The following is a 26,975-nucleotide window of genomic DNA, read 5'->3' as shown; positions in this document are numbered from 1 at the left end:
TCCTTATTTAAAGACACTACGTGGTACCAATGGTACTCTGGGATACTCATTTCAACACGCTTGGTAAATACCTGGGGACCAAACGGCCTAGTTCTGGAGCAGCAGCAGTCATTCATAGGTCATCAACACACTATCACAGATTATCATGAAATACACACAAATGACTTATTCGACATTCGTGACAGGCACACGATTTTCTTCTTCATAACGCATTCCGTATCCATTACACAATTTTCTTCCTAACAAATTCCAATTTGTTATGAAGAAACAAAAGTAAGCTAGGTTAGCTAGGTGGCTGATGTTAGCTACGCTAGGTGTTAAGGTTAGGGGTTAGGGGTTAAGATTAGGCATTAAGGTTAGGGGTTAAGGCGTTAGGGGTTAAGGTAAGGGTTAAGGTTAGGGGTTAATGTTAGGGGTTATGGGTTAAGACTAGGTGTTAGGGTTAGGGGTTAGGGTTACAGGTAAAGGTTAAGGGTTAAGGTTAGGAGTATGGGTTAAGGTAAGGGTTAAGGTGTTAGGGGTTAAGGGTTAGGTTTACAGGTTAAAGTTAGGGGTTAAGGTAAGTGGTTAGGGTTAGGGTTAGGGTTAGGGGTTAGGTTTACAGGTTAAGGTTAGGGGTTAAGGTAAGCGGTTAAGGTTAGGGTTAGGGGTTAGAGTTATGGGTTAAGGTAAGCGGTTACAGGTAAAGGTTAAGGGTTAAGGTTAGGAGTATGGGTTAAGGTAAGGGTGTTAGGGGTTAAGGTTGGGGTTATGGGTTAGGTTTACAGGTTAAGGTTAGGGGTTAAGGTAAGCGGTTAAGGTTAGGGTTAGGGGTTAGAGTTATGGGTTAAGGTAAGCGGTTAAGGTTAAGGTTAGGGTTAGGGGTTAGGTTTACAGGTTAAGGTTAGGGGTTAAGGTAAGCGGTTAAGGTTAGGGTTAGGGGTTAGAGTTATGGGTTAAGGTAAGCGGTTAAGGTTAGGGTTAGGGGTTAGAGTTATGGGATAAGGTAAGCGGTTAAGGTTAAGGTTAGGGTTAGGGGTTAGGTTTACAGGTTAAGGTTAGGGGTTAAGGTAAGCGGTTAAGGTTAGGGTTAGGGGTTAGAGTTATGGAATAAGGTAAGCGGTTAAGGTTAAGGTTAGGGTTAGGGGTTAGAGTTATGGGTTAAGGTAAGCGGTTAAGGTTAAGGTTAAGGTTAAGGTTAGGGTTAGGGGTTAGGTTTACAGGGAGAGTTACCTGGACTGGACCTCCTGGTTCTGCTTCTTGAGTTCATGGATCACCAGACTCTTGCCTCTCAGCTCTTGCTTGATGCGATTGTATCTTTGCTGTTGAGACATTAAAATAATACATGATCTTTCTTATCTTCTTAGTAAAAGCTGATGAGTCAACTTTCCCCAATGTGCAAGAAAGATAGTCTTAGCTAGTGTGTTTTGTTGAGAACATCAACATGTCACTATGGAAACCCTTACCAGAGTCATGCTGAAGCTACACTGTAAGTGATTACTGTAGCTGTAGTAAATGATTGCAGCAAAGGCCTGTTACCTCAGGCCTGTTACCTCAGGCTTGTTACCTCAGGCCTGTTACCTCAGGCTTGTTACCTCAGGCTTGTTACCTCAGGCCTGTTACCTCAGGCTTGTTACCTCAGTTCTGTTACCTCAGTTCTGTTACCTCAGGCCTGTTACCTCAGGCTTGTTACCTCAGTTCTGTTACCTCAGTTCTGTTACCTCAGGCTTGTTACCTCAGGCTTGTTACCTCAGGCCTGTTACCTCAGGCTTGTTACCTCAGGCCTGTTACCTCAGGCTTGTTACCTCAGGCTTGTTACCTCAGGCTTGTTACCTCAGGCCTGTTACCTCAGGCCTGTTACCTCAGGCCTGTCGCTGTTGCTCAAGTTATTTGGATTACCTGTGGACATATTACCTCAAGATGTGTGTGTTACTTAACTGTGTGTGTTATCTCAGGTCTATATGCAAATAGACCGTTGCCATATATGGATCTGTGCCATTCACTTTGAACTGGACTGTGTTTACAACATGAGTGGTCGTGAGTAGATGCGCTTGTTTTGAGATCAAAGCGAGAGCTGCACATTTTGTTCATGTCTTTTCTAGTTAGTGAGTTATTAGCCCAGTTTATTTTGTAAAGTGGAGTCTTGCATTAAACAACACAGCAACATTTTCAGTCAAACAGGTTCATGTTAAGCCCTGCATGTTTTTTTCAAAAGTCTCATGGAATGTAGTCCTACATTGAACACCACACATTGGCTGCTACTGTAGGCTGAATGATAGAACAGATATTTCCATGTTAAAATGTTATGGGATACATTTTCTCCATTGTTTTTGATGGTAGGCCACTCTGGTAGGTCTACATTATGATCAAATAGCCACAGTAGCCTATTTGACCACTGTTAAAACTGTAACTTAAAGAAGGTACAGCCTCAGTGTTCACAGTAAACAACGTTCAAGTTCACGACCAGCAGACCTGAAATTTGCTCACTGCCCCAAAAAATGGGAGGGAACATTGATGGTGAGATGTTGTATAGTGATATGATGTGTTTTACCTCAGCCCTGTGGCGGTCCCTGGACTTCTGCTCTCTCTCATCAGCCTTGATCTGAGTCAGACACCTGAGGGTGTGGAGCTCCTCTCTGTGTCTGTGAGACTGTCTCATCAGCTTCTGCTCCTGTTCCACACACTGTTCTATCAGCTGGGTCTCCACCTCAGCTACTGGTTGCTACACACACACACACACACACACACACACACACACACACACACACACACACACACACACACACACACACACACACACACACACACACACACACACACACACACACACACACACACGTTTATGCCTTACACAAATCAAAAACATACACAATCACACAAATTGAAATATGCTTTTTACCTGATGAAGCAAGTTTCTCTTCAGCTTGTCCACTTCTAACTGTATCTCCTGTCTTGTCTTTAGAATCCTGTCACTTTTGGGTTTGGCATCCCTCTGTAAGAACAACAACCTCTCCTAGTATTAATGTCTCTAAACAGATATGACCTGTCTCTGTTTGACATCCCTCTGTAACAACAACCTCTCCTAGTATTAATGTCTCTAAACAGATATGACCTGTCTCTGTTTGACATCCCTCTGTAACAACAACAACCTCTCCTAGTATTAATGTCTCTAAACAGATATGACCTGTCTCTGTTTGACATCCCTCTGTAACAACAACCTCTCCTAGTATTAATGTCTCTAAACAGATATGACCTGTCTCTGTTTGACATCCCTCTGTAACAACAACAACCTCTCCTAGTATTAATGTCTCTAAACAGATATGACCTGTCTCTGTTTGACATCCCTCTGTAACAACAACAACCTCTCCTAGTATTAATGTCTCTAAACAGATATGACCTGTCTCTGTTTGACATCCCTCTGTAACAACAACAACCTCTCCTAGTATTAATGTCTCTAAACAGATATGACCTGTCTCTGTTTGACATCCCTCTGTAACAACAACCTCTCCTAGTATTAATGTCTCTAAACAGATATGACCTGTCTCTGTTTGACATCCCTCTGTAACAACAACCTCTCCTAGTATTAATGTCTCTAAACAGATATGACCTGTCTCTGTTTGACATCCCTCTGTAACAACAACAACCTCTCCTAGTATTAATGTCTCTAAACAGATATGACCTGTCTCTGTTTGACATCCCTCTGTAACAACAACAACCTCTCCTAGTATTAATGTCTCTAAACAGATATGACCTGTCTCTGTTTGACATCCCTCTGTAACAACAACAACCTCTCCTAGTATTAATGTCTCTAAACAGATATGACCTGTCTCTGTTTGACATCCCTCTGTAACAACAACAACCTCTCCTAGTATTAATGTCTCTAAACAGATATGACCTGTCTCTGTTTGACATCCCTCTGTAACAACAACCTCTCCTAGTATTAATGTCTCTAAACAGATATGACCTGTCTCTGTTTGACATCCCTCTGTAACAACAACCTCTCCTAGTATTAATGTCTCTAAACAGATATGACCTGTCTCTGTTTGACATCCCTCTGTAACAACAACCTCTCCTAGTATTAATGTCTCTAAACAGATATGACCTGTCTCTGTTTGACATCCCTCTGTAACAACAACCTCTCCTAGTATTAATGTCTCTAAACAGATATGACCTGTCTCTGTTTGACATCCCTCTGTAACAACAACCTCTCCTAGTATTAATGTCTCTAAACAGATATGACCTGTCTCTGTTTGACATCCCTCTGTAACAACAACCTCTCCTAGTATTAATGTCTCTAAACAGATATGACCTGTCTCTGTTTGACATCCCTCTGTAACAACAACCTCTCCTAGTATTAATGTCTCTAAACAGATATGACCTGTCTCTGTTTGACATCCCTCTGTAACAACAACAACCTCTCCTAGTATTAATGTCTCTAAACAGATATGACCTGTCTCTGTTTGACATCCCTCTGTAACAACAACAACCTCTCCTAGTATTAATGTCTCTAAACAGATATGACCTGTCTCTGTTTGACATCCCTCTGTAACAACAACCTCTCCTAGTATTAATGTCTCTAAACAGATATGACCTGTCTCTGTTTGACATCCCTCTGTAACAACAACAACCTCTCCTAGTATTAATGTCTCTAAACAGATATGACCTGTCTCTGTTTGACATCCCTCTGTAACAACAACCTCTCCTAGTATTAATGTCTCTAAACAGATATGACCTGTCTCTGTTTGACATCCCTCTGTAACAACAACCTCTCCTAGTATTAATGTCTCTAAACAGATATGACCTGTCTCTGTTTGACATCCCTCTGTAACAACAACAACCTCTCCTAGTATTAATGTCTCTAAACAGATATGACCTGTCTCTGTTTGACATCCCTCTGTAACAACAACCTCTCCTAGTATTAATGTCTCTAAACAGATATGACCTGTCTCTGTTTGACATCCCTCTGTAACAACAACAACCTCTCCTAGTATTAATGTCTCTAAACAGATATGACCTGTCTCTGTTTGACATCCCTCTGTAACAACAACAACCTCTCCTAGTATTAATGTCTCTAAACAGATATGACCTGTCTCTGTTTGACATCCCTCTGTAACAACAACCTCTCCTAGTATTAATGTCTCTAAACAGATATGACCTGTCTCTGTTTGACATCCCTCTGTAACAACAACCTCTCCTAGTATTAATGTCTCTAAACAGATATGACCTGTCTCTGTTTGACATCCCTCTGTAACAACAACAACCTCTCCTAGTATTAATGTCTCTAAACAGATATGACCTGTCTCTGTTTGACATCCCTCTGTAACAACAACAACCTCTCCTAGTATTAATGTCTCTAAACAGATATGACCTGTCTCTGTTAGACATCCCTCTGTAACAACAACAACCTCTCCTAGTATTAATGTCTCTAAACAGATATGACCTGTCTCTGTTTGACATCCCTCTGTAACAACAACCTCTCCTAGTATTAATGTCTCTAAACAGATATGACCTGTCTCTGTTTGACATCCCTCTGTAACAACAACCTCTCCTAGTATTAATGTCTCTAAACAGATATGACCTGTCTCTGTTTGACATCCCTCTGTAACAACAACCTCTCCTAGTATTAATGTCTCTAAACAGATATGACCTGTCTCTGTTTGACATCCCTCTATAACAACAACCTCTCCTAGTATTAATGTCTCTAAACAGATATGACCTGTCTCTGTTTGACATCCCTCTGTAACAACAACAACCTCTCCTAGTATTAATGTCTCTAAACAGATATGACCTGTCTCTGTTTGACATCCCTCTGTAACAACAACCTCTCCTAGTATTAATGTCTCTAAACAGATATGACCTGTCTCTGTTTGACATCCCTCTGTAACAACAACAACCTCTCCTAGTATTAATGTCTCTAAACAGATATGACCTGTCTCTGTTTGACATCCCTCTGTAACAACAACAACCTCTCCTAGTATTAATGTCTCTAAACAGATATGACCTGTCTCTGTTTGACATCCCTCTGTAACAACAACAACCTCTCCTAGTATTAATGTCTCTAAACAGATATGACCTGTCTCTGTTTGACATCCCTCTGTAACAACAACAACCTCTCCTAGTATTAATGTCTCTAAACAGATATGACCTGTCTCTGTTTGACATCCCTCTGTAACAACAACCTCTCCTAGTATTAATGTCTCTAAACAGATATGACCTGTCTCTGTTTGACATCCCTCTGTAACAACAACAACCTCTCCTAGTATTAATGTCTCTAAACAGATATGACCTGTCTCTGTTTGACATCCCTCTATAACAACAACAACCTCTCCTAGTATTAATGTCTCTAAACAGATATGACCTGTCTCTGTTTGACATCCCTCTGTAACAACAACAACCTCTCCTAGTATTAATGTCTCTAAACAGATATGACCTGTCTCTGTTTGACATCCCTCTGTAACAACAACCTCTCCTAGTATTAATGTCTCTAAACAGATATGACCTGTCTCTGTTTGACATCCCTCTGTAACAACAACCTCTCCTAGTATTAATGTCTCTAAACAGATATGACCTGTCTCTGTTTGACATCCCTCTGTAACAACAACCTCTCCTAGTATTAATGTCTCTAAACAGATATGACCTGTCTCTGTTTGACATCCCTCTGTAACAACAACAACCTCTCCTAGTATTAATGTCTCTAAACAGATATGACCTGTCTCTGTTTGACATCCCTCTGTAACAACAACCTCTCCTAGTATTAATGTCTCTAAACAGATATGACCTGTCTCTGTTTGACATCCCTCTGTAACAACAACCTCTCCTAGTATTAATGTCTCTAAACAGATATGACCTGTCTCTGTTTGACATCCCTCTGTAACAACAACCTCTCCTAGTATTAATGTCTCTAAACAGATATGACCTGTCTCTGTTTGACATCCCTCTGTAACAACAACCTCTCCTAGTATTAATGTCTCTAAACAGATATGACCTGTCTCTGTTTGACATCCCTCTGTAACAACAACCTCTCCTAGTATTAATGTCTCTAAACAGATATGACCTGTCTCTGTTTGACATCCCTCTGTAACAACAACCTCTCCTAGTATTAATGTCTCTAAACAGATATGACCTGTCTCTGTTTGACATCCCTCTGTAACAACAACCTCTCCTAGTATTAATGTCTCTAAACAGATATGACCTGTCTCTGTTTGACATCCCTCTGTAACAACAACCTCTCCTAGTATTAATGTCTCTAAACAGATATGACCTGTCTCTGTTTGACATCCCTCTGTAACAACAACCTCTCCTAGTATTAATGTCTCTAAACAGATATGACCTGTCTCTGTTTGGCATTCCAATGTAACAACAACCTCTCCTAGTATTAATGTCTCTAAACAGATATGACCTGTCTCTGTTTGACATCCCTCTGTAACAACAACAACCTCTCCTAGTATTAATGTCTCTAAACAGATATGACCTGTCTCTGTTTGACATTCCAATGTAACAACAACTGTTAAAGGGTTCTCCTATGGGGACAGCTGAAGAACGCTTTTGGAAACCTTTTTTCTAAGAGTGTGCACGACTTTTACAGTAGTGCCCTATTGTAAGGAACTGGGTTCCATTTGGGACGCAGCCCTTCTCTCCGTTGCATAGTGTTTTATACAACTGTGGCAGACGGCAAAGCTCAATTAGATCATAATTCAACCAAGGAAATAAATAATGACAGATAAATAATCGGATTGAGTTCATAAAACCGGGAGAACATCATATTGTGTAAGGTTTCTTTCATTAATAGGGGAAGTTCCACATGCGTCACTACACCAATGTCTTTCATGTTTTATGGTGTAAAATCTGCTGATGCTTTTCCAGGTCCTCTCTCTGTCTGTCACTCATGTCCCATGTGGACATTTAGAATCCTGTGAGTGACGTGTGTCACTGCCACTTTGATCTAGAAACACATCATCACGGAAGCACAGAGGCTATAGGGGGGATGAAACATCAACCAATTAAAATCTATAAAATAACATATTTTAAAGTGAGAGAGAGATACCATTACATAGTCCATACATATTGAAAGTGGAGGTCGTGCAGGAGTTGTGTGTGAACTGTGAACTCCATTGACTTGTCATGCAGCAGAGCTGTGGACCAGAACATTGTGGGCCTGTTTGGTGTTAGTGTGTGAACTGTGAACTAACCGTAGACTTGGTCTTGTCATGCAGCAGAGCTGTGGACCAGAACATTGTGGGCCTGTTTGGTGTTAGTGTGTGAACTGTGAACTAACCATAGACTTGGTCTTGTCATGCAGTAGCTGAGTGTGGACCAGCGCGTCCTGGGCCATTTTGAGCTGCAGCTCCACCTTCTTCAGCTCTCTGAGCTGCCGGTCCCTCTCACGCTGCTTCCGTGCCAGGTTCTCATGCACGCTCTTCCTTTCCATGATGCAGTGGCCTGTATTGATGTCCAGCATACCTCTGACAAATAGAGAGATAGAAAGAGAGACATACAGAGAGAGAGAGAGAGAGAGAGAGACATACAGAGAGAGAGACATACAGTGAGAGAGCGAGAGAGAGGGAGACATACAGAGAGAGAGCGACACAGAGAGAGAGAGAGACAGAGAGAGAGAGAGAGAGAGAGAGAGAGAGAGAGAGAGAGAGAGAGAGAGAGAGAGAGAGAGATACAGATAGAGAGATACAGAGAGAGATACAGAGAGAGACAGAGAGAGAGATACAGAGAGAGAGAGATACAGAGAGAGAGATACAGAGAGAGAGAGAGAGATACAGAGAGAGACAGAGAGATACAGAGAGAGAGAGAGAGAGAGAGAGAGACAGAGAGATACAGAGAGAGATACAGAGAGAGAGAGAGAGAGAGAGACAGAGAGATACAGAGAGAGATACAGAGAGAGACAGAGAGATACAGAGAGAGAAAGAGAGAGAGAGAGAGAGAGAGAGACCAAGAGATACAGAGTGAGATAGACACATCAAGCTCTGTCTGTTCTGTGCATGTGGCCCCAATATTTTGTGTTTTTATGCATTGTTGTTTATTCTGTTTGGAACCCTTGAAAACAAGATGGTAGGAACATCACTATCCAGGGATTTACCTCACGCAATAAAACATGTTCAGGAGAAGGCAGTGATACAATAAACAATGTATCAACAGTGTTATGTACAGTTGAAGTTGGAAGTTTACATACACTTAGGTTGGAGTCATTAAAACTAGTTTTTCAACCACTCCACTGTCACGCCCTGATCTGTTTCACCTGTCCTTGTGATTGTCTCCACCCCCTCCAGGTGTCGCTTGTTTTCCCCAGTGTATTTATCCCTGTGTTTCCTGTCTCTCTGTGCCAGTTCGTCTTGTATGTTTCCAAGTCAACCAGCGGTTTTCCCGTTCTCCTGCTTTTTGCATTCTCCTTTTTCTAGTCCTCCTGGTTTTGACCCTTGCCTGTTTCTGGACTTTGTACCCGCCTGCCTGACCATTCTGCCTGCCTTGACCACGAGCCTGTCTGCCACTCTGTACCTCCTGAACTCTGATCTGGTTTTGACATTTTTGGCTGTCCACGACCATTCTCTTGCCTACTCCTTTGGATTAATAAACATTGTAAGACTCCAACCATCTGCCTCCTGTGTCTGCATTTGGGTCTCGCCTTGTGCCTTTATATCCACAAATTTCTTGTTAACAAACTATAGTTTTGGCAAGTCGGTTAGGACATCTACTTTGTGCATGACACAAGTAATTTTCCAACAACAGATTATTTCACTTATTATTCACTGTATCACAATTCCAGTGGGTCAGAAGTTTACATACACTAAGTTGACCGTGCCTTTAATAAACAGCTTGGAAAATTCCAGAAAATGATGTCACGGCTTTAGAAGCTTCTGATAGGCTAATTGACATCATTTGAGTCAATTGGAGGTGTACCTGTGGATGTATTTTAAGGCCTACCTTCAAACTCAGTGCCTCTTTGCTTGACATCACGGGAAAATCAAAAGAAATCAGCCAAGACCTCAGACAAAAAAATTGGAGACCACAAGTCTGGTTCATCCTTGGCCTGAAGGTACCACGTTCATCTGTACAAACAATAGGACGCAAGTATAAACACCATGGGACCACGCAGCTGTCATACCGCTCAGGAAGGAGACGCGTTCTGTCTCCTAGAGATGAACGTACTTTGGTGCGAAAAGTCAAATCAATCCCAGAACAACAGCAAGACCTTGTGAAGATGCTGGAGGAAACGGGTACAAAATGATCTATATCGACAGTAAAACAAGTCCTATATCGACATAACCTGAAAGGCCGCTCAGCAAGGAAGAAGCCACTGCTCCAACCAGGAAGTGGGAAATCTGAGGATTGTAGTTTTTCAAACCATTGTCTATTGAATTTGTAGTCTTTACGGGGTCATGTTGCACTTCCAAAGGCTTCCACTAGATGTCAACAGTCTTTAGAACCTTGTTTGAGGATTCTATGGTGAATTTGAAGGGAATAACAGCCCAAGGAAGTAGGTGTCCCATTATAAGGCATGGGCTCAGTCACGCGCAAGGACTTGGGAGCGAGCTGAGTTCATATTCACTCCTAAAGAGAACGGATAGGTCCGGTTGGAATTGTATTGAAGATATATGTTAAAAACAACCTAAAGATTGATTCTATACATCGTTTGACATGTTTCTACAAACTGTAGTATAACTTTTTTGACTTTTCGTCTGGACTAAGTAAGCACGCGCGTTATGGATTTGGATAGTGAACCTAACGCGCGAACAAAATGGATGTATTTGGACATAAATATGAACTTTATCGAACATTTATTGTGAAGCTGGGGATCCTGGGAGTGCCTTCTGATGAAGATAATCAAAGGTAAGTGAATATTTATAATGTAATTTCTTAGTTTTATTGATTCCAAGATGGTGGGTTTCTGTTTGCTAGTTGTTGGTGTCTTCTGGGCTGTACTCAGATTATTGCAAATTGTGCTTTCGCCGTGAACCTTTTTTGAAATCTGACAAAGCGGTAGCATTTAGGAGAAGTCTATCTATAATTCTGTGCATAACACTTGTATATTGATCAAAGTTTATGATGAGTATTTCTGTAATATGTGTGCTCATTGCTCATTCACCGGGGGGGTTTGGAGGGAAAACATTTCTGAACATTACGCGCCAATGTAAAATGGGGTTTTTGGATATAAATATGAACTTTATCGAGCAAAACATACATGTATTGTGTAACACGAAGTCCTATGAGTGCCATCTGATGAAGATCATCAAAGGTTAGTGAATATTTTAGCTCTACTTTTGTTTTTTGTGATGCATCTAGTTGCTTGGGAAATGGCTGTGTGGTTTTTCTTGTGGAGTTTATGTCCTAACATAATCTAATTTTATGCTTTCTCCGTAAAGCCTTTTTGAAATCGGACAATGTGGTTGGATTAACGAGAGTCTTATCTTTAAAATGGTGTAAAATAGTTGATTGTTTGAGAAAATGGAATTATGAGATTTTAGCTGTTTTGAATTTGGCGCTCTGATTTTCCACTGGCTGTTGTCAAAATCAATCCCGTTAACGGGATCCTATCTCGAAGGGGTACTCAACAGGTTAAGTTTGGAGGAAAAAGGGGGAGGCTTGCAAGCCGAAGAACACCATCCCAACCATGAAGCACAGGGGTGGCAGCATCATGTTGGGGGGGTGCTTTGCTGCAGGAGGGACTGGTGCAGTTCACAAAATAGATGGCATCATGAGGATGGAAAATTATGTGGATATATTGAAGCAACATCTCAAGACATCAGCCAGGAAGTTAAAGCTTGGTTGCAAATGGGTCTTCCAAATGGACAATGACCCCAAGCATACTTCCAAAGTTGTGTCAAAATGGCTTAAGGACAACAAAGTCAAGGTATTGGAGTGGCCATCACAAAGCCCTGACCTCAATAGGACCTCAATCCTATAGAAAATTTGTGGGCAGAACTGAAAAAGTGTGTGCAAGCAAGGAGGCCTACAAACCTGACTCAGCTACACCAGCTCTGTCAGGATGTCACGTCCTGACCAGCAGATGGAGCTCTTGCTGTAGTTTTGGGGTCAGGACGTGGCAGTCTTGTGTTCTGTGTTGGTCTTGTGACTCCTGATCAGGAACAGCTGGGGATCGTTGTTCCTGATTGGGAGTCATTTAAGTAGGAGTATGTTTGTCACTTGGGTTTGTGGGTAGTTGTTTTTACACTGCGTGTATAGCCTGTAAAACTGCTACTGTTGTCACCGTCATTGTTTTTTTCAAGTGGATGCTTTACTCTTTTTTTGGTAATAAAATAACCATGAGTATTCACATACCTGCTGCGCCTTGGTCCATTCATGAAGACAACCGTTACAGAACTACCCACCACCAAAGGACCAAGCAGCAGAAGAGGAGGAAGCCACAGGAGAAGGAAATGGAAGAATGGACCTGGCAGGACGAGAGAAAATTCTGGGCGGACAAGTTAAGGGAGCTAAGGGAACCCGAGAGGCAGCCCCAAGATTTTTTTTGGGGGGGGCACACGGGTAGTTTGGCCAGGCCAGGGAAGAGCCGTAAGCCAGCTACCCGTGACTACAGGGAGGTGCGTACGAGGTGGAGGGCGTCATGTTACGCTGAGGTGCGCACCATCTCGCCTATACGGACGCACAGCCCAGTGCGCCCAGTACCAGCGCCCCGCAGGTGCCAGGGCAAGGGGAGCATCGAGCCGGAAGGGGTGATGACAACCCTGCACTCAAGACCGCCAGTGCGCCCTTTCGGTCCGGTGTTTCCCGCTAGACACACTAGCATGGAGGTGCGTGTCTCCAGGCTGGTACGTCCAATACCTGCCCCACGCATCAGGAGTCAACAGTCGTCATCAGAGCTGCCCGCCAGTCAACAGTCACCAGAGCTGCCCGCCAGTCAACAGTCGTCGGAGCTGCCCGCCAGTCAACAGTCGTCGGAGCTGCCCGCCAGTCAACAGTCGTCGGAGCTGCCCGCCAGTCAACAGTCGTCGGAGCTGCCCGCCAGTCAACAGTCGCCGGAGTGGCCGGACTGCGCTGAACTGCCGGAGTGGTCGGACTGCGCTGAACTGCCGGAGTGGTCGGACTGCGCTGAACTGCCGGAGTGGCCGGACTGCGCTGAACTGCCGGAGTGGCCGGACTGCCCTGAACTGCCGGAGTGGCCGGACTGCCCTGAACTGCCGGAGTGGCCGGACTGCCCTGTTCTGCCGGAGTGGCCGGACTGCCCTGTTCTGCCGGAGTGGCCGGACTGCCGTGTTCTGCCAGAGTGGCCGGACTGCCCTGTTCTGCCAGAGTGGCCGGACTGCCCTGTTCTGCCAGAGTGGCCGGACTGCCCTGTTCTGCCAGAGTGGCCGGACTGCCCGGTTCTGCCAGAGGTGCCCGCCTGCCCTGATCTGCCAGGGTGCCCGGCCTGTCAGGATCAGCCCGAGGGGTCCTCCTGCCCTCCGGTCCAGCCCGAGTGGCCCGCATGCCTTCCGGCCCAGCCCGAGTGGCCCGCATGCCTTCCGGCCCAGCCCGAGTGGCCCGCATGCCTTCCGGCCCAGCCCGAGTGGCCCGCATGCCTTCCGGCCCAGCCCGAGTGGCCCGCATGCCTTCCGGCCCAGCCCGAGGGGCCCGCATGCCTTCCGGCCCAGCCCGAGGGGCCCGCATGCCTTCCGGCCCAGCCCGAGGGGCCCGCATGCCTTCCGGCCCAGCCCGAGGGGCCCGCATGCCTTCCGGCCCAGCCCGAGGGGCCCGCATGCCTTCCGGCCCAGCCCGAGGGGCCCGCATGCCTTCCGGCCCAGCCCGAGGGGCCCGCATGCCTTCCGGCCCAGCCCGAGGGGCCCTCCTGCTCTCCGGCCCAGGCCGAGGGGCCCTCCTGCTCTCCGGCCCAGGCCGAGGGGCCCTCCTGCTCTCCGGCCCAGGCCGAGGGGCCCTCCTGCTCTCCGGCCCAGCCCGAGGGGCCCTCCTGTCCCCCGGCCCAGCCCGAGGGGCCCTCCTGTCCCCCGGCCCAGCCCGAGGGGCCCTCCTGTCCCCCGGCCCAGCCCGAGGGGCCCTCCTGTCCCCCGGCCCAGCCCGAGGGGCCCTCCTGTCCCCCGGCCCAGCCCGAGGGGCCCTCCTGTCCTCCGGCCCGGCTCGAGGGGTCCGTCTGCCTGGCGCAGCTATCGGCTCCACCGAAGTGGGCGACGCCGAGGGTGGAGCAGGGTCCACGTCCTGCACCGGAGCCACCTCCAGGATAGGTGGGTTGGGGAGGGAGGGTGTAGCACAGTGCCGTCGTTGACGGCAGCCACCCTCCCTTCCCTCCCTTATTGTTTAGGGGTTATTGTTTATGGGTTTTGTTGGGGATTTTGTTTGTTGGTGTTTTTTCGTTGTTAGGTGCATTCCGGGGTCTGCACCTTGAGGGGGGGGTACTGTCACGTCCTGACCAGCAGATGGAGCTGTTGTTGTAGTTTTGGGGTCAGGACGTGGCAGTCTTGTGTTCTGTGTTGGTCTTGTGACTCCTGATCAGGAACAGCTGGGGATCGTTGTTCCTGATTGGGAGTCATTTAAGTAGGAGTATGTTTGTCACTTGGGTTTGTGGGTAGTTGTTTTTACACTGCGTGTATAGCCTGTAAAACTGCTACTGTTGTCACCGTCATTGTTTTTTTCAAGTGGATGCTTTACTCTTTTTTTGGTAATAAAATAACCATGAGTATTCACATACCTGCTGCGCCTTGGTCCATTCATGAAGACAACCGTTACACAGGAGGAATGGGCCAAAATTCACCCAACTTATTGTGGGAAGCTTGTGGAAGGCTACCAAAAACGTTTGACCCAAGTTAAATAATTTGAAAGCAATGCTAGCAAATACTAATTGAGTGTATGTAAACGTCTGACCCACTGGGAATGTGATGAAAGAAATGAAAGCTGAAATAAATAATTATCTCTACTATTATTCTGATATTTCACATTCTTAAAATAAAGTGGTGATCCTAACTGACCTAAGACAGGGAATTTTTATTTGGATTAAATGTCAGGAATTGTGAAAAACTGAGTTTAAATGTATCTGGCTAAGGTGTATGTAAACTTTCGACTTCAACTGTATGTACTATCGCTGCATACAGATGCTGCTCTAGATACATGGACATTATCTGCAGCCAGTCCTGTACCTCTGTCCCATCATAATGACCTCCTTCTCCTTGGTCATCTCCTGCTCTTTCTGCAGCATGCTGTGTTCCCTCTCGGCAGCCTCCAGGTGTGCCCTGCACCCCTCCACCTGCCTCCTCACCTCCCTCTTCTCCTCCTCCAGGGAGCGACAGCTGGCCTCCGTCATCTTCTGCAGAGCCGTCACCTCAGACAGCTGCTCGTCCAGGGCCGCTTTACTTTTCTCAACCTCCCTGGCCACCACAGAGGAAGACATACATTACACCAGGCTGGTAGACTGTAGGCTTAACCCAGCGAGCAAAACAGCCTGCAAAGACGTCATTCCAGCCAGTTTTGACATAGAGACATTGGTCTGTAGGGTTAGCCATTTACTCTTGGTAGGTGCCCCAAAAAACTGTGGACTGGATCAAGATTTATGTTGGGAGTCTCCCTTCCATGACTCATGAACATGGCCTTACTTCCTGCTTTAGTAGCTACAGAGTTAGTTATGAAGGTTATGTATAGCACATCACCAGTACATGAATTCATAGCCAGCCACATCTTACGTACATCTTTTTCCTGTTGATCCTCTCAATCTCCTTCCCCAGCTGGCCAGGTACAGACAGAAGCTGGGCCAACTCAGCCTGGTGACACAAGACAACACACCATAGAGAAGGACATTATAGAAAAACTAATGAGCTCTTCTACTTCAATGGTTTTATATAATGCCCTTCTCTATGGTGTTTTAAACACAAGACTGACCCTCTACCACTCTCTATCACCCTCTGGCACCCCTCTGGCACCCTTCTGCCACCCCTCTGCCACCCCTCTGCCACCCTTCTGCCACCCGCTACCACCCCTCTACCACTCTCTACCACCCCTCCCCCTCTACCACCCCTCTGCCACCCCTCTGCCACCCGCTACCACCCCTTTACCACCCCTCTACCACTCTCTACCACCCCTCCCCCTCTACCACCCCTCTACCACCCTCCGCCACCCCTCTGCCACCACCCTCTGCCCCCACCTCTGCCCCCCCTCTGCCACCCCTTGTGCCCCCTCCAACCTGTCACCTGGTTGTTTACTATGATGTCCTTCTTGTGGTCCAGTTCTCGCTGCTCCCTGGTCATCAGTTTGTGTCTGGCCTCCATGTCCTCCAGCAGGCTGTGTATCTCCTGTCTCCTCTGAGACACCTCCTTCCTCAGCTCCTCACTGCTGTCCTTCAGGGCCTTCGCACGCTTCTCCAGCTCCTGAGGACACACCAGAAGCAATGGCTTATGGGACATACAAAATACATCAACATTGACACAAATACACATTCATGCATGCAAGTGCAAATCATGGACACACACACACACACACACACACACACACACACACACACACACACACACACACACACCACACACACACACACACACACACACACACACACACACACACACACACACACACACACACACACACACACAGTACTGTGCCAGCTATTTGAAGGGGATATCAAAGCTAATAGCTGGGTCGTGACAGATTCTGTGAATCTGATCATATACATCCATGTGATTATAGTGTTGCTTTACTGGGTGTTAAAAAGTAATTACTGTTTAACTGTAACCAAAGCAACTGTAGTAAAAAGTTCATTAAAGGAGTAATGTAAAATATCATTAGATCAATGATCGGGCCTCTCTTAGTGGTAGACACAGAGGCATGTATGGTACCACAACCCAATGACAATGAGGAGACTGAACCGTCAAGAAGCCAGCCTCATCAATCAAGCATTTTGACAAGGATGCCTCGCAGCAAAGACACCGTCTGTTTCTCTGTGCTCTCACTGTGTGTCATATTTCTCTGCTTCTAAATGAGTGATTTACTACTGCAGGTAACATGAAGGAATGTCATGCTGTGGTGCCAGGTGTATGATGGGACAGATCATGTGAATGACTATCAACGGGAGATAAATCTGTGATTGTTGCACTGAGATACTTACAACTGGTTTGGGTTGAGTCTCATACTCTTTCTCCAGGCAAAGCTTCTCTTCTGTGAGACTGTAAACAGACACGGCATCACTTCCAGCACGTGTCAGTCTCCTTCCACGGAGGACCGAGTGTCTGCAGGTTTTCACTTGACTGATGAATTAAGGTCACTAATTAGTAAGGAACTCCCCTCACCTGGTTGTCTAGGGCTTAACTGAAAAGAAAAACCTAAAACCCACAGACACTAGGAACTCCATGGAATGATGTTGACACCCCTGATTTAGAGGAAGGAACAAGAGGAAGGAACTTGAACACAAATTCTCAGAAACACAGAGATGCAAAAGTGACCAATGTTCACGACAAGCTTAGGAAACAAGTGGCTGTGCAATATCCTCAAGTAACCTTGCCTAGACCTTAGCTTAAACCCCTAACACAGTGGAGGAGGACAGATGACCAGGTTCTACTGTAACCTTGCCTAGACCTTAGCTTAAACCCCTAACACAGTGGAGGAGGACAGATGACCAGGTTCTACTGTAACCCAGTTGATAAAAAGAGGCAAGGAAATACAGCCATGTAGCCATACTGAAAATATGTACTGCTTTTAGAAAAGTGTTGGTCAAATTCTCAGTTTCTTGGCAACATCTGAGTAAAACACTGGTTTGTCAGTGGTTGCAACTATGTGAAATGTTCAACTGAGTTCAACTGTTGACAGGGTTCAGATATTTAAGTCCAGGGGTAGATATTACATTCCTGACACTTATAAAATATCCTCAGTGAGAAATTGCTGTGTGGATAGACAGCCCTCCAGGCTACTTTCACTACTTTCACAGCACTTGTGTTGCTTCCTGGTAATCTGTAAATACTGCATTTGAAGCTAAAATGACTGACAGTTGAATTCCTGTCTATCTGTCTGGCTTGTGATCAAGGGCTTAACATTGCACATCTAAAGACATATCTTCCCAGTGAGCATCTGTCTGTCGTATGGAGGGTAGTTCACCAGAGGAAGAGAGGAGGCTGCCAAACGGACTGTCAGAGCTATACACATCCACAAGATAATATACAACAAGAGATAGCAGAGTTCATTACAACATCTAGTCAGAATGCAATGTAAGCAATGGTTTTCATTTAGCCTCATATTTCAATTACTGCTGTAGGCCTTCTCATCTTAACAATACGAACAACATCTAGCCACATATACAAAGGTCATATCTTCAGGAACAATGTGAATAAAATTTACCCACTGATATGAAGGACATATCTTCTGGAACAATGTGAATATCATTTACCCACTGATATGAAGGTCATATCTTCAGGAACAATGTGAATATCATTTACCCACTGATATGAAGGACATTTCTTCAGGAACAATGTGAATATCATTTACCCACTGATATGAAGGTCATATCTTCAGGAACAATGTGAATATCATTTACCCACTGATATGAAGGACATATCTTCAGGAACAATGTGAATATCATTTACCCACTGATATGAAGGACATATCTTCAGGAACAATGTGAATATCATTTACCCACTGATATGAAGGACATATCTTCAGGAACAATGTGAATATCATTTACCCACTGATATGAAGGACATATCTTCAGGAACAATGTGAATATCATTTACCCACTGATATGAAGGACATATCTTCAGGAACAATGTGAATAGAATTTACCCACTGATATGAAGGACATATCTTCAGGAACAATGTGAATATCATTTACCCACTGATATGAAGGACATATCTTCAGGAACAATGTGAATATCATTTACCCACTGATATGAAGGGCATATCTTCAGGAACAATGTGAATATCATTTACCCACTGATATGAAGGACATATCTTCAGGAACAATGTGAATATCATTTACCCACTGATATGAAGGACATATCTTCAGGAACAATGTGAATATCATTTACCCACTGATATGAAGGACATATCTTCAGGAACAATGTGAATAGAATTTACCCACTGATATGAAGGACATATCTTCAGGAACAATGTGAATATCATTTACCCACTGATATGAAGGACATATCTTCAGGAACAATGTGAATATCATTTACCCACTGATATGAAGGACATATCTTCAGGAACAATGTGAATATCATTTACCCACTGATATGAAGGACATATCTTCAGGAACAATGTGAATAGAATTTACCCACTGATATGAAGGACATATCTTCAGGAACAATGTGAATATCATTTACCCACTGATATGAAGGACATATCTTCAGGAACAATGTGAATATCATTTACCCACTGATATGAAGGACATATCTTCAGGAACAATGTGAATATCATTTACCCACTGATATGAAGGACATATCTTCAGGAACAATGTGAATATCATTTACCCACTGATATGAAGGACATATCTTCAGGAACAATGTGAATATCATTTACCCACTGATATGAAGGACATATCTTCAGGAACAATGTGAATATCATTTACCCACTGATATGAAGGACATATCTTCAGGAACAATGTGAATATCATTTACCCACTGATATGAAGGACATATCTTCAGGAACAATGTGAATATCATTTACCCACTGATATGAAGGACATATCTTCAGGAACAATCTGTTCTAGGCCCCATCCCTGGTGAATCATAGTGTGCGTCTCAAATGGTACCCTAATCCCTATGTAGTGCCCTACTTTTGACCATGGTCCCTGGTCCCTGGTCTAATGGTCCCTGGTCTAATGTAGTGCATTATCTAGGGAATAGGGTGCCATTTGGGACAGCCATAGCTGTATTCTAGTCCTTGCTGATTAAATGACTGATGAAGAGATCTTTCCTTTTATGTCCTCTTTCTTTGTTTTTTACACAAGCTTGTTTCATCAGTTGCTAAGCAATGTTCCAATGGCCTCTCTGTGGCCTTTCAGTTTAACTGTGTGTGTGTGTTGTGCAGAGAGAGGACAGCAGCGTTCTTTTCCGTGCTGTGTTTCGGAGGCGTGCTTGACCTTTCAGACACAAGGACAGGAGTGTTGTTGAGAACAAGTGGAGGAGACTAGTGAAGCTGGCTAGAGCCAGAGGCACACCTAATAATAATGAATCATTTGGTGGGTTATATTTGTCCTGTTTCATTATACGCGTGTGTGAAATGGAAATGTGTTTAATGCATATCCCCCTCAGACACCCTCAGAGGTTGGGGTCACATGCAGGGTCAGCCATTATCAACAGCAACCCTGGAGCAATTCGGGTTAAGTGCCTTGTCAAGGGCACAATGGCAGAGTTTTCACCTTGTCGCTAAGGGATTCGAACTAGCAACCTTTCAGTTACTGGCCCAACGCTCTTACCCCTAGGCTACATGCCGCACATACCACTTCCAGGACTGACAGGACTAAACAAATGGCTCAAGAGCTGGGCCTACCCTTAACCTCAGACAGAGACAGACACAGACAGACAGACAAGACATAGAGACACACACACGCACGCACGCACGCACGCACGCACGGACGGACGGACGGACGGACGGACGGACGGACGTGCGTGCGTGTGTGTGTCTCTATGTCTTGTGTGTGTCTCTATGTCTCTATGACAGACAGACAGACAGACAGACAGACAGACAGACAGACAGACAGACAGACAGACAGACAGACAGACAGACAGACAGACAGACAGACTATATCTCTCTCTCTACGCTAGGCTCTAGTCAGTGTGTGTGTCCTCACCACTCTAGCTGGTAGTTCATCTGGTAGTCCCTCTCCTCTGCCTGTCGCAGGTCGTTGTGGAACTTGAGGAGCTGCTGTCTCATGCGGCTGACCTCTGTGTCTGGCCCCTCAGGGAACTGCTCAGCCTTCTCCAGCTCTTTCTGCTGGCGCTCCAGCTCTGCTCTGAACCGCTTGGCCTCCTGCAGCAGCTGGATCTCTGACTGCTGAGAGCTGGGGTGGGGAGATGGGAGTCACAGACAGACACAGGACACAGCTGGATCTCTGACTGCTGAGAGCTGGGGTGGGGAGATGGGAGTCACAGACAGACACAGGACACAGCCAGATCTCTGACTGCTGAGAGCTGGGGTGGGGAGATGGGAGTCACAGACAGACACAGCCAGATTTCTGACGCTGAGAGCTGGGGTGGGGAGATGAGAGTCACAGACAGACACAGCCAGATCTCTGACTGCTGAGAGCTGGGGTGGGGAGATGAGAGTCACAGACAGACACAGGTACTGATGGGTCATATGACAGGGCAGAGATGTGGTCAGCTGACTCAGCTCATCACCCTCAGGTAGGAGGGGAATCACACAGGTCCTAGTGGTACAAAGACACAGATGCTGGTAGGGACTGGCCTCTGTCACAGACTTTCACCTCAACTGGGTGTCCGAGGGTAGTTATACACTGAGTCTACGAAACAATAAGATCACCTTCCCAATATTGAGTTACACCCCCTTTTGCCCTCAGAACAGCCTCAATGTGTCGGGGCATGGACTGTACATGGTGTCAAGTGTTCCACAGGGATGCTGGCCCATGTGGACTCCAATGCTTCTTACAGTTCTGTCAAGTTGGCTGGATGTCCTTTGGGTGGTCGACCAATATTGATATACACAGGAAACTGTTGAGGGTGAAAAACCCAGCAGCCTTGCAGTTCTTGACACAAACCAGTGTGCCTGGCACCTACTACCAGATCCTGTTCAAAGGCACTTCAATATTTTGTCTTGCCCATTCACCCTCTGAATGGCACACACACAATCCATGTCTCAATTGTCTCAAGGCTTAGAAATCCTTCTTTAACCTGTCTCCTCCCCTTCATCTACACTGGTTGAAGTGGATTTAACAAGTGACGTCAATAAGGGATCATAGCTTTCACCTGGATTCACATGGTCAGTCTGTCATGGAAACAATATCATGTTCATAATGTTTTGTATACTCAGTATACAGTATACAGGTACTGATGGGTCATTTTAAACAGGTACTGATGGGTCATTTTAAACAGGTACTGATGGGTCATTTTAAACAGGTACTGATGGGTCATTTTAAACAGGTACTGATGGGTCAATAATATGGCACAGGTCCAGTCCAGTCCTCATACAGAGTGGCTTGTGTTATCCATGTAAACATGTAAGGAGTGTCTATGGACAGGGAGAGATGAGATCACTTACCTTTTCAAGGTGTCATGGAGCAGGCTGAAACTGGCTTTGAGCTTCGCTGCTTTGGTCCCGCTGATCTTCCCAGCAGAGAACAGCTACAAGAGAACAAAATCCTTCTTTCAATAATCATCTGCCTAAAGCCTTGGACCAGAATCAGCATCTGGGAAGCCATCCATGTCTCTCCATCTGACCACAGAGCGATTAGCTCTCCTTGCACATGTCAAATAAAAGCTCAACCACACAGATTAGATGGTTCCAGTGGCTGTAAACCAGTCTGTTGTTTACACCCCCCCCCCCCACCTCTCTATAGTGTTTATCACCGTGCCAATGCTACAGAACATCTGGGTTTGCTTCAACTACAAAGGAACAAAAACAGAAATCCATATCCGTAAACGCAATTCAGTTGCTATTCAGCGAGAAAACTCTTCCAGTCTTGAAGTATCTTTATCCAGCTGATCTTCACAGAGCCAGGCTGTGATGGTTGGAATGATGAAAGACACATCAAGCTGCCAACACGTGTGTGCATCACTGATGTTTTAGGTGATTGTCTCAGATCAGAGTGAACTCCCACACTGTGATCTGTTATAATGACTTCATCTCACCGGGGAGCTACAGCTGGCATAAAATAACTGATACTTTGGATTCATCTCTTCACAGTTTATCAGAGTGCTGCAAGTTTACTGGAAACCCCATGTCTTAAAAGGAAAATGGAGAATAACGAAGGAATAGAATAATGTATTATTTACCTGGGGCTGGTTGCACACCCTGCATCAAGAGGTTAATGAGTCATACAGGTATAGAGAGACACATAGGACTACAGGTATAGAGACACATAGGACTACAGGTATAGAGACACATAGGACTACAGGTATAGAGACACATAGGACTACAGGTATAGAGACACATAGGACTACAGGTATAGAGAGACACATAGGACTACAGGTATAGAGACACAGGACTACAGGTATAGAGACACACATAGGACTACAGGTATAGAGACACACAGGACTACAGGTATAGAGACACATAGGACTACAGGTATAGAGACACATAGGATTACAGGTATAGAGACACATATAGGACTACAGGTATAGAGACACACATAGGACTACAGGTATAGAGACACACATAGGACTACAGGTATAGAGACACATAGGACTACAGGTATAGAGACACATAGGACTACAGGTATAGAGACACACATAGGACTACAGGTATAGAGACACATAGGATTACAGGTATAGAGACACACACAGGACTACAGGTATAGAGACACACATAGGACTACAGGTATAGAGACACACATAGGACTACAGGTATAGAGACACATAGGATTACAGGTATAGAGACACACACAGGACTACAGGTATAGAGACACACATAGGACTACAGGTATAGAGAGACACATAGGACTACAGGTATAGAGACACATAGGATTACAGGTATAGAGACACATAGGACTACAGGTATAGAGACACATAGGACTACAGGTATAGAGACACACATAGGACTACAGGTATAGAGACACACATAGGATTACAGGTATAGAGACACATAGGATTACAGGTATAGAGACACATAGGACTACAGGTATAGAGACACATAGGACTACAGGTATAGAGACACACATAGGATTACAGGTATAGAGACACACATAGGACTACAGGTATAGAGACACACATAGGACTACAGGTATAGAGACACATAGGATTACAGGTATAGAGACACATAGGACTACAGGTATAGAGACACATAGGACTACAGGTATAGAGACACACATAGGACTACAGGTATAGAGACACATATAGGATTACAGGTATAGAGACACACACAGGACTACAGGTATAGAGACACACATAGGACTACAGGTATAGAGACACACATAGGACTACAGGTATAGAGACACATAGGACTACAGGTATAGAGACACACAGGACTACAGGTATAGAGACACACATAGGATTACAGGTATAGAGACACACATAGGACTACAGGTATAGAGACACATAGGACTACAGGTATAGAGACACATAGGACTACAGGTATAGAGACACATAGGACTACAGGTATAGAGACACACATAGGACTACAGGTATAGAGACACACATAGGACTACAGGTATAGAGACACATAGGACTACAGGTATAGAGACACACATAGGACTACAGGTATAGAGACACATAGGACTACAGGTATAGAGACACACATAGGACTACAGGTATAGACAGACACATAGGACTACAGGTATAGACACACATAGGACTACAGGTATAGAGACACACATAGGACTACAGGTATAGAGACACACATAGGACTACAGGTATAGAGACACATAGGACTACAGGTATAGAGACACACATAGGACTACAGGTATAGACAGACACATAGGACTACAGGTATAGAGACACATAGGACTACAGGTATAGAGACACACATAGGACTACAGGTATAGAGACACACAGGACTACAGGTATAGAGACACATAGGACTACAGGTATAGAGACACACATAGGATTACAGGTATAGACACACATAGGACTACAGGTATAGACAGACACATAGGACTACAGGTATAGAGACACACATAGGACTACAGGTATAGAGACACATAGGCTTACAGGTATAGAGACACATAGGACTACAGGTATAGAGACACACATAGGACTACAGGTATAGACAGACACATAGGACTACAGGTATAGAGACACACATAGGACTACAGGTATAGACAGACACATAGGACTACAGGTATAGAGACACACAGGACTACAGGTATAGAGACACATAGGACTACAGGTATAGAGACACACATAGGACTACAGGTATAGAGACACACATAGGACTACAGGTATAGAGACACATAGGACTACAGGTATAGAGACACACATAGGACTACAGGTATAGAGACACATAGGACTACAGGTATAGACACACATAGGACTACAGGTATAGATTGGTACTGTAACTCTGTCCGTTCTGTCTGTTAGAGATGAGAACCAGGCCTGGTTGGTACTGTAACCCTGACAGTTCTGTCTGTTAGAGATGAGATCCAGGCCTGGTTGGTACTGTAACCCTGACAGTTCTGTCTGTTAGAGATGAGATGCAGGCCTGGTTGGTACTGTAACTCTGCCAGTTCTGTCTGTTAGAGATGAGAACCAGGCCTGGTTGGTACTGTAACTCTGTCCGTTCTGTCTGTTAGAGATGAGAACCAGGCCTGGTTGGTACTGTAACTCTGTCCGTTCTGTCTGTTAGAGATGAGAACCAGGCCTGGTTGGTACTGTAACCCTGACAGTTCTGTCTGTTAGAGATGAGAACCAGGCCTGGTTGGTACTGTAACCCTGACAGTTCTGTCTGTTAGAGATGAGATCCAGGCCTGGTTGGTACTGTAACCCTGACAGTTCTGTCTGTTAGAGATGAGATGCAGGCCTGGTTGGTACTGTAACTCTGACAGTTCTGTCTGTTAGAGATGAGAACCAGGCCTGGTTGATACTGTAACTCTGTCCGTTCTGCTCAACCAACATGGAATAGGTCAATTTTAAGGTCTATGGTTTTCAATTCCTCTGTAAAAATTAAAGACAGTTTCTTGTTCAGTGGCTGGGAGCCACTTAGAGGAATGGATAGTTGAAAAGTTTCAATTCTCAACAAAAACAGTTACCCTATCAGCTATTTAGAGTTCCAGACAGTTACAATATTCATAAGGATGAGTCATGAACAGTAGACTATTCCATAGATATCGTTGAAATAACAATAAGTCACTTTATTCGTAAAGTCAAGTGCTTTTCCTGCAGGTGAGGAGGACTCGTTAATGTGTAGCCCGTCTGGCTCAGAGGGACAATACTTCCTGATCACCAGATGGCTGACGTTGACCCATGACCGCCACCACACAGAGCCCTGTGACACTGCCAGTTTCAGCCTGCTACAGGATTTGAGCTGTTATGTTTATCTTTCACGGCTCTACTGTCATCTCACCTTTGACCCAAAACTAAGGTGTATAACGTGAGTTTCAATAGAGGGTTTGAATTGCAAATATTGCATCACTTTCAATATGAATAATCCTGAATGAAACACCCTACTGTGGAATAATATAGCGTGAATGACTTCCGGCTTGTGAAAAGCTATAGCCCACTTCACAGGAATCCCACAACCCACCACAAACTGAATCCGTCAGTAGGAAAAGCGAACAACTCGTCGTGGCAGAGAGAAGATGCTCTGTATACAAACGAGCCTTTCTCAGACATTAGAGTTGTGGTGATGTCATATTCATACATTGAATCTAAAACTGGCATGGCAACGAGACCAGAGTTAAGAAGGAAAGAGAAACATTGGCGTTGATCCACAGTAACACTGAGATTGGAGCTTGGAGATAAAACAAGTGCACTGCAGGACCATAGCCTTTCTCTCTGTTCAGGTGATCTAGTATCTGCCACGGTCGTGATAACGGACGGACCAAGGCGCAGCGTGTGTTGAGTTCCACATCTTTATTTGCAGTGAAAACTTAAACAAAAAACAATAAACATACAATGAACGTGAACTACGTGGTGCTGAATGCACTCACACAAAACAATATCCCACAAAAGCAGGTGGAACAGGGACACCTTAACTATGATCCCCAATTAGAGACAACGATCATCAGCTGCCTCTAATTGGGAACCATACTCAATCCCAAACATATAAATAAATCGTCTAGAACACCCCCTAGTCATGCCCTGACCTACAACACCATAGAGAACCAAGGGCTCTCTATGGTCAGGGCGTGACAGTACCCCCCAAAGATGTGGACTCCGGCCGCAAAACCTGAAACCAAATGGGGAGGGTAGTGGGGGTGACTAGTGTCGGTGGCGGCTCCGGTGCGGGTCGTAGCCCCC

At 44.9% G+C, this 26,975-nt stretch overlaps 1 protein-coding gene across 1 annotated transcript in view; it reads right to left on the bottom strand.

Annotated features, from left to right (window-relative positions):
* LOC106598741 (coiled-coil domain-containing protein 146) overlaps positions 1 to 26,975 on the bottom strand; it is an 80,197-nt gene that overhangs the window by 36,377 nt on the left and 16,845 nt on the right. The window contains exons 3-12 of the mRNA XM_082964163.1: positions 22,123 to 22,205; positions 20,699 to 20,908; positions 17,027 to 17,084; positions 16,116 to 16,292; positions 15,616 to 15,689; positions 15,072 to 15,299; positions 8,255 to 8,441; positions 2,879 to 2,971; positions 2,531 to 2,701; positions 1,213 to 1,301 (exon numbers count right to left, since the gene is read on the bottom strand). Coding sequence (XP_082820289.1) covers positions 1,213 to 1,301; positions 2,531 to 2,701; positions 2,879 to 2,971; positions 8,255 to 8,441; positions 15,072 to 15,299; positions 15,616 to 15,689; positions 16,116 to 16,292; positions 17,027 to 17,084; positions 20,699 to 20,908; positions 22,123 to 22,205 — 1,370 coding nt within the window. The remainder of the gene's footprint in view (positions 1 to 1,212; positions 1,302 to 2,530; positions 2,702 to 2,878; positions 2,972 to 8,254; positions 8,442 to 15,071; positions 15,300 to 15,615; positions 15,690 to 16,115; positions 16,293 to 17,026; positions 17,085 to 20,698; positions 20,909 to 22,122; positions 22,206 to 26,975) is intronic.

This window comes from Salmo salar, chromosome 17, assembly GCF_965601325.2.
Source record: "Salmo salar chromosome 17, fSalSal1, whole genome shotgun sequence".
Classification (NCBI taxonomy): Eukaryota; Metazoa; Chordata; class Actinopteri; order Salmoniformes; family Salmonidae; genus Salmo; species Salmo salar.
This window is presented reverse-complemented; position numbering and strand designations above follow the sequence as displayed.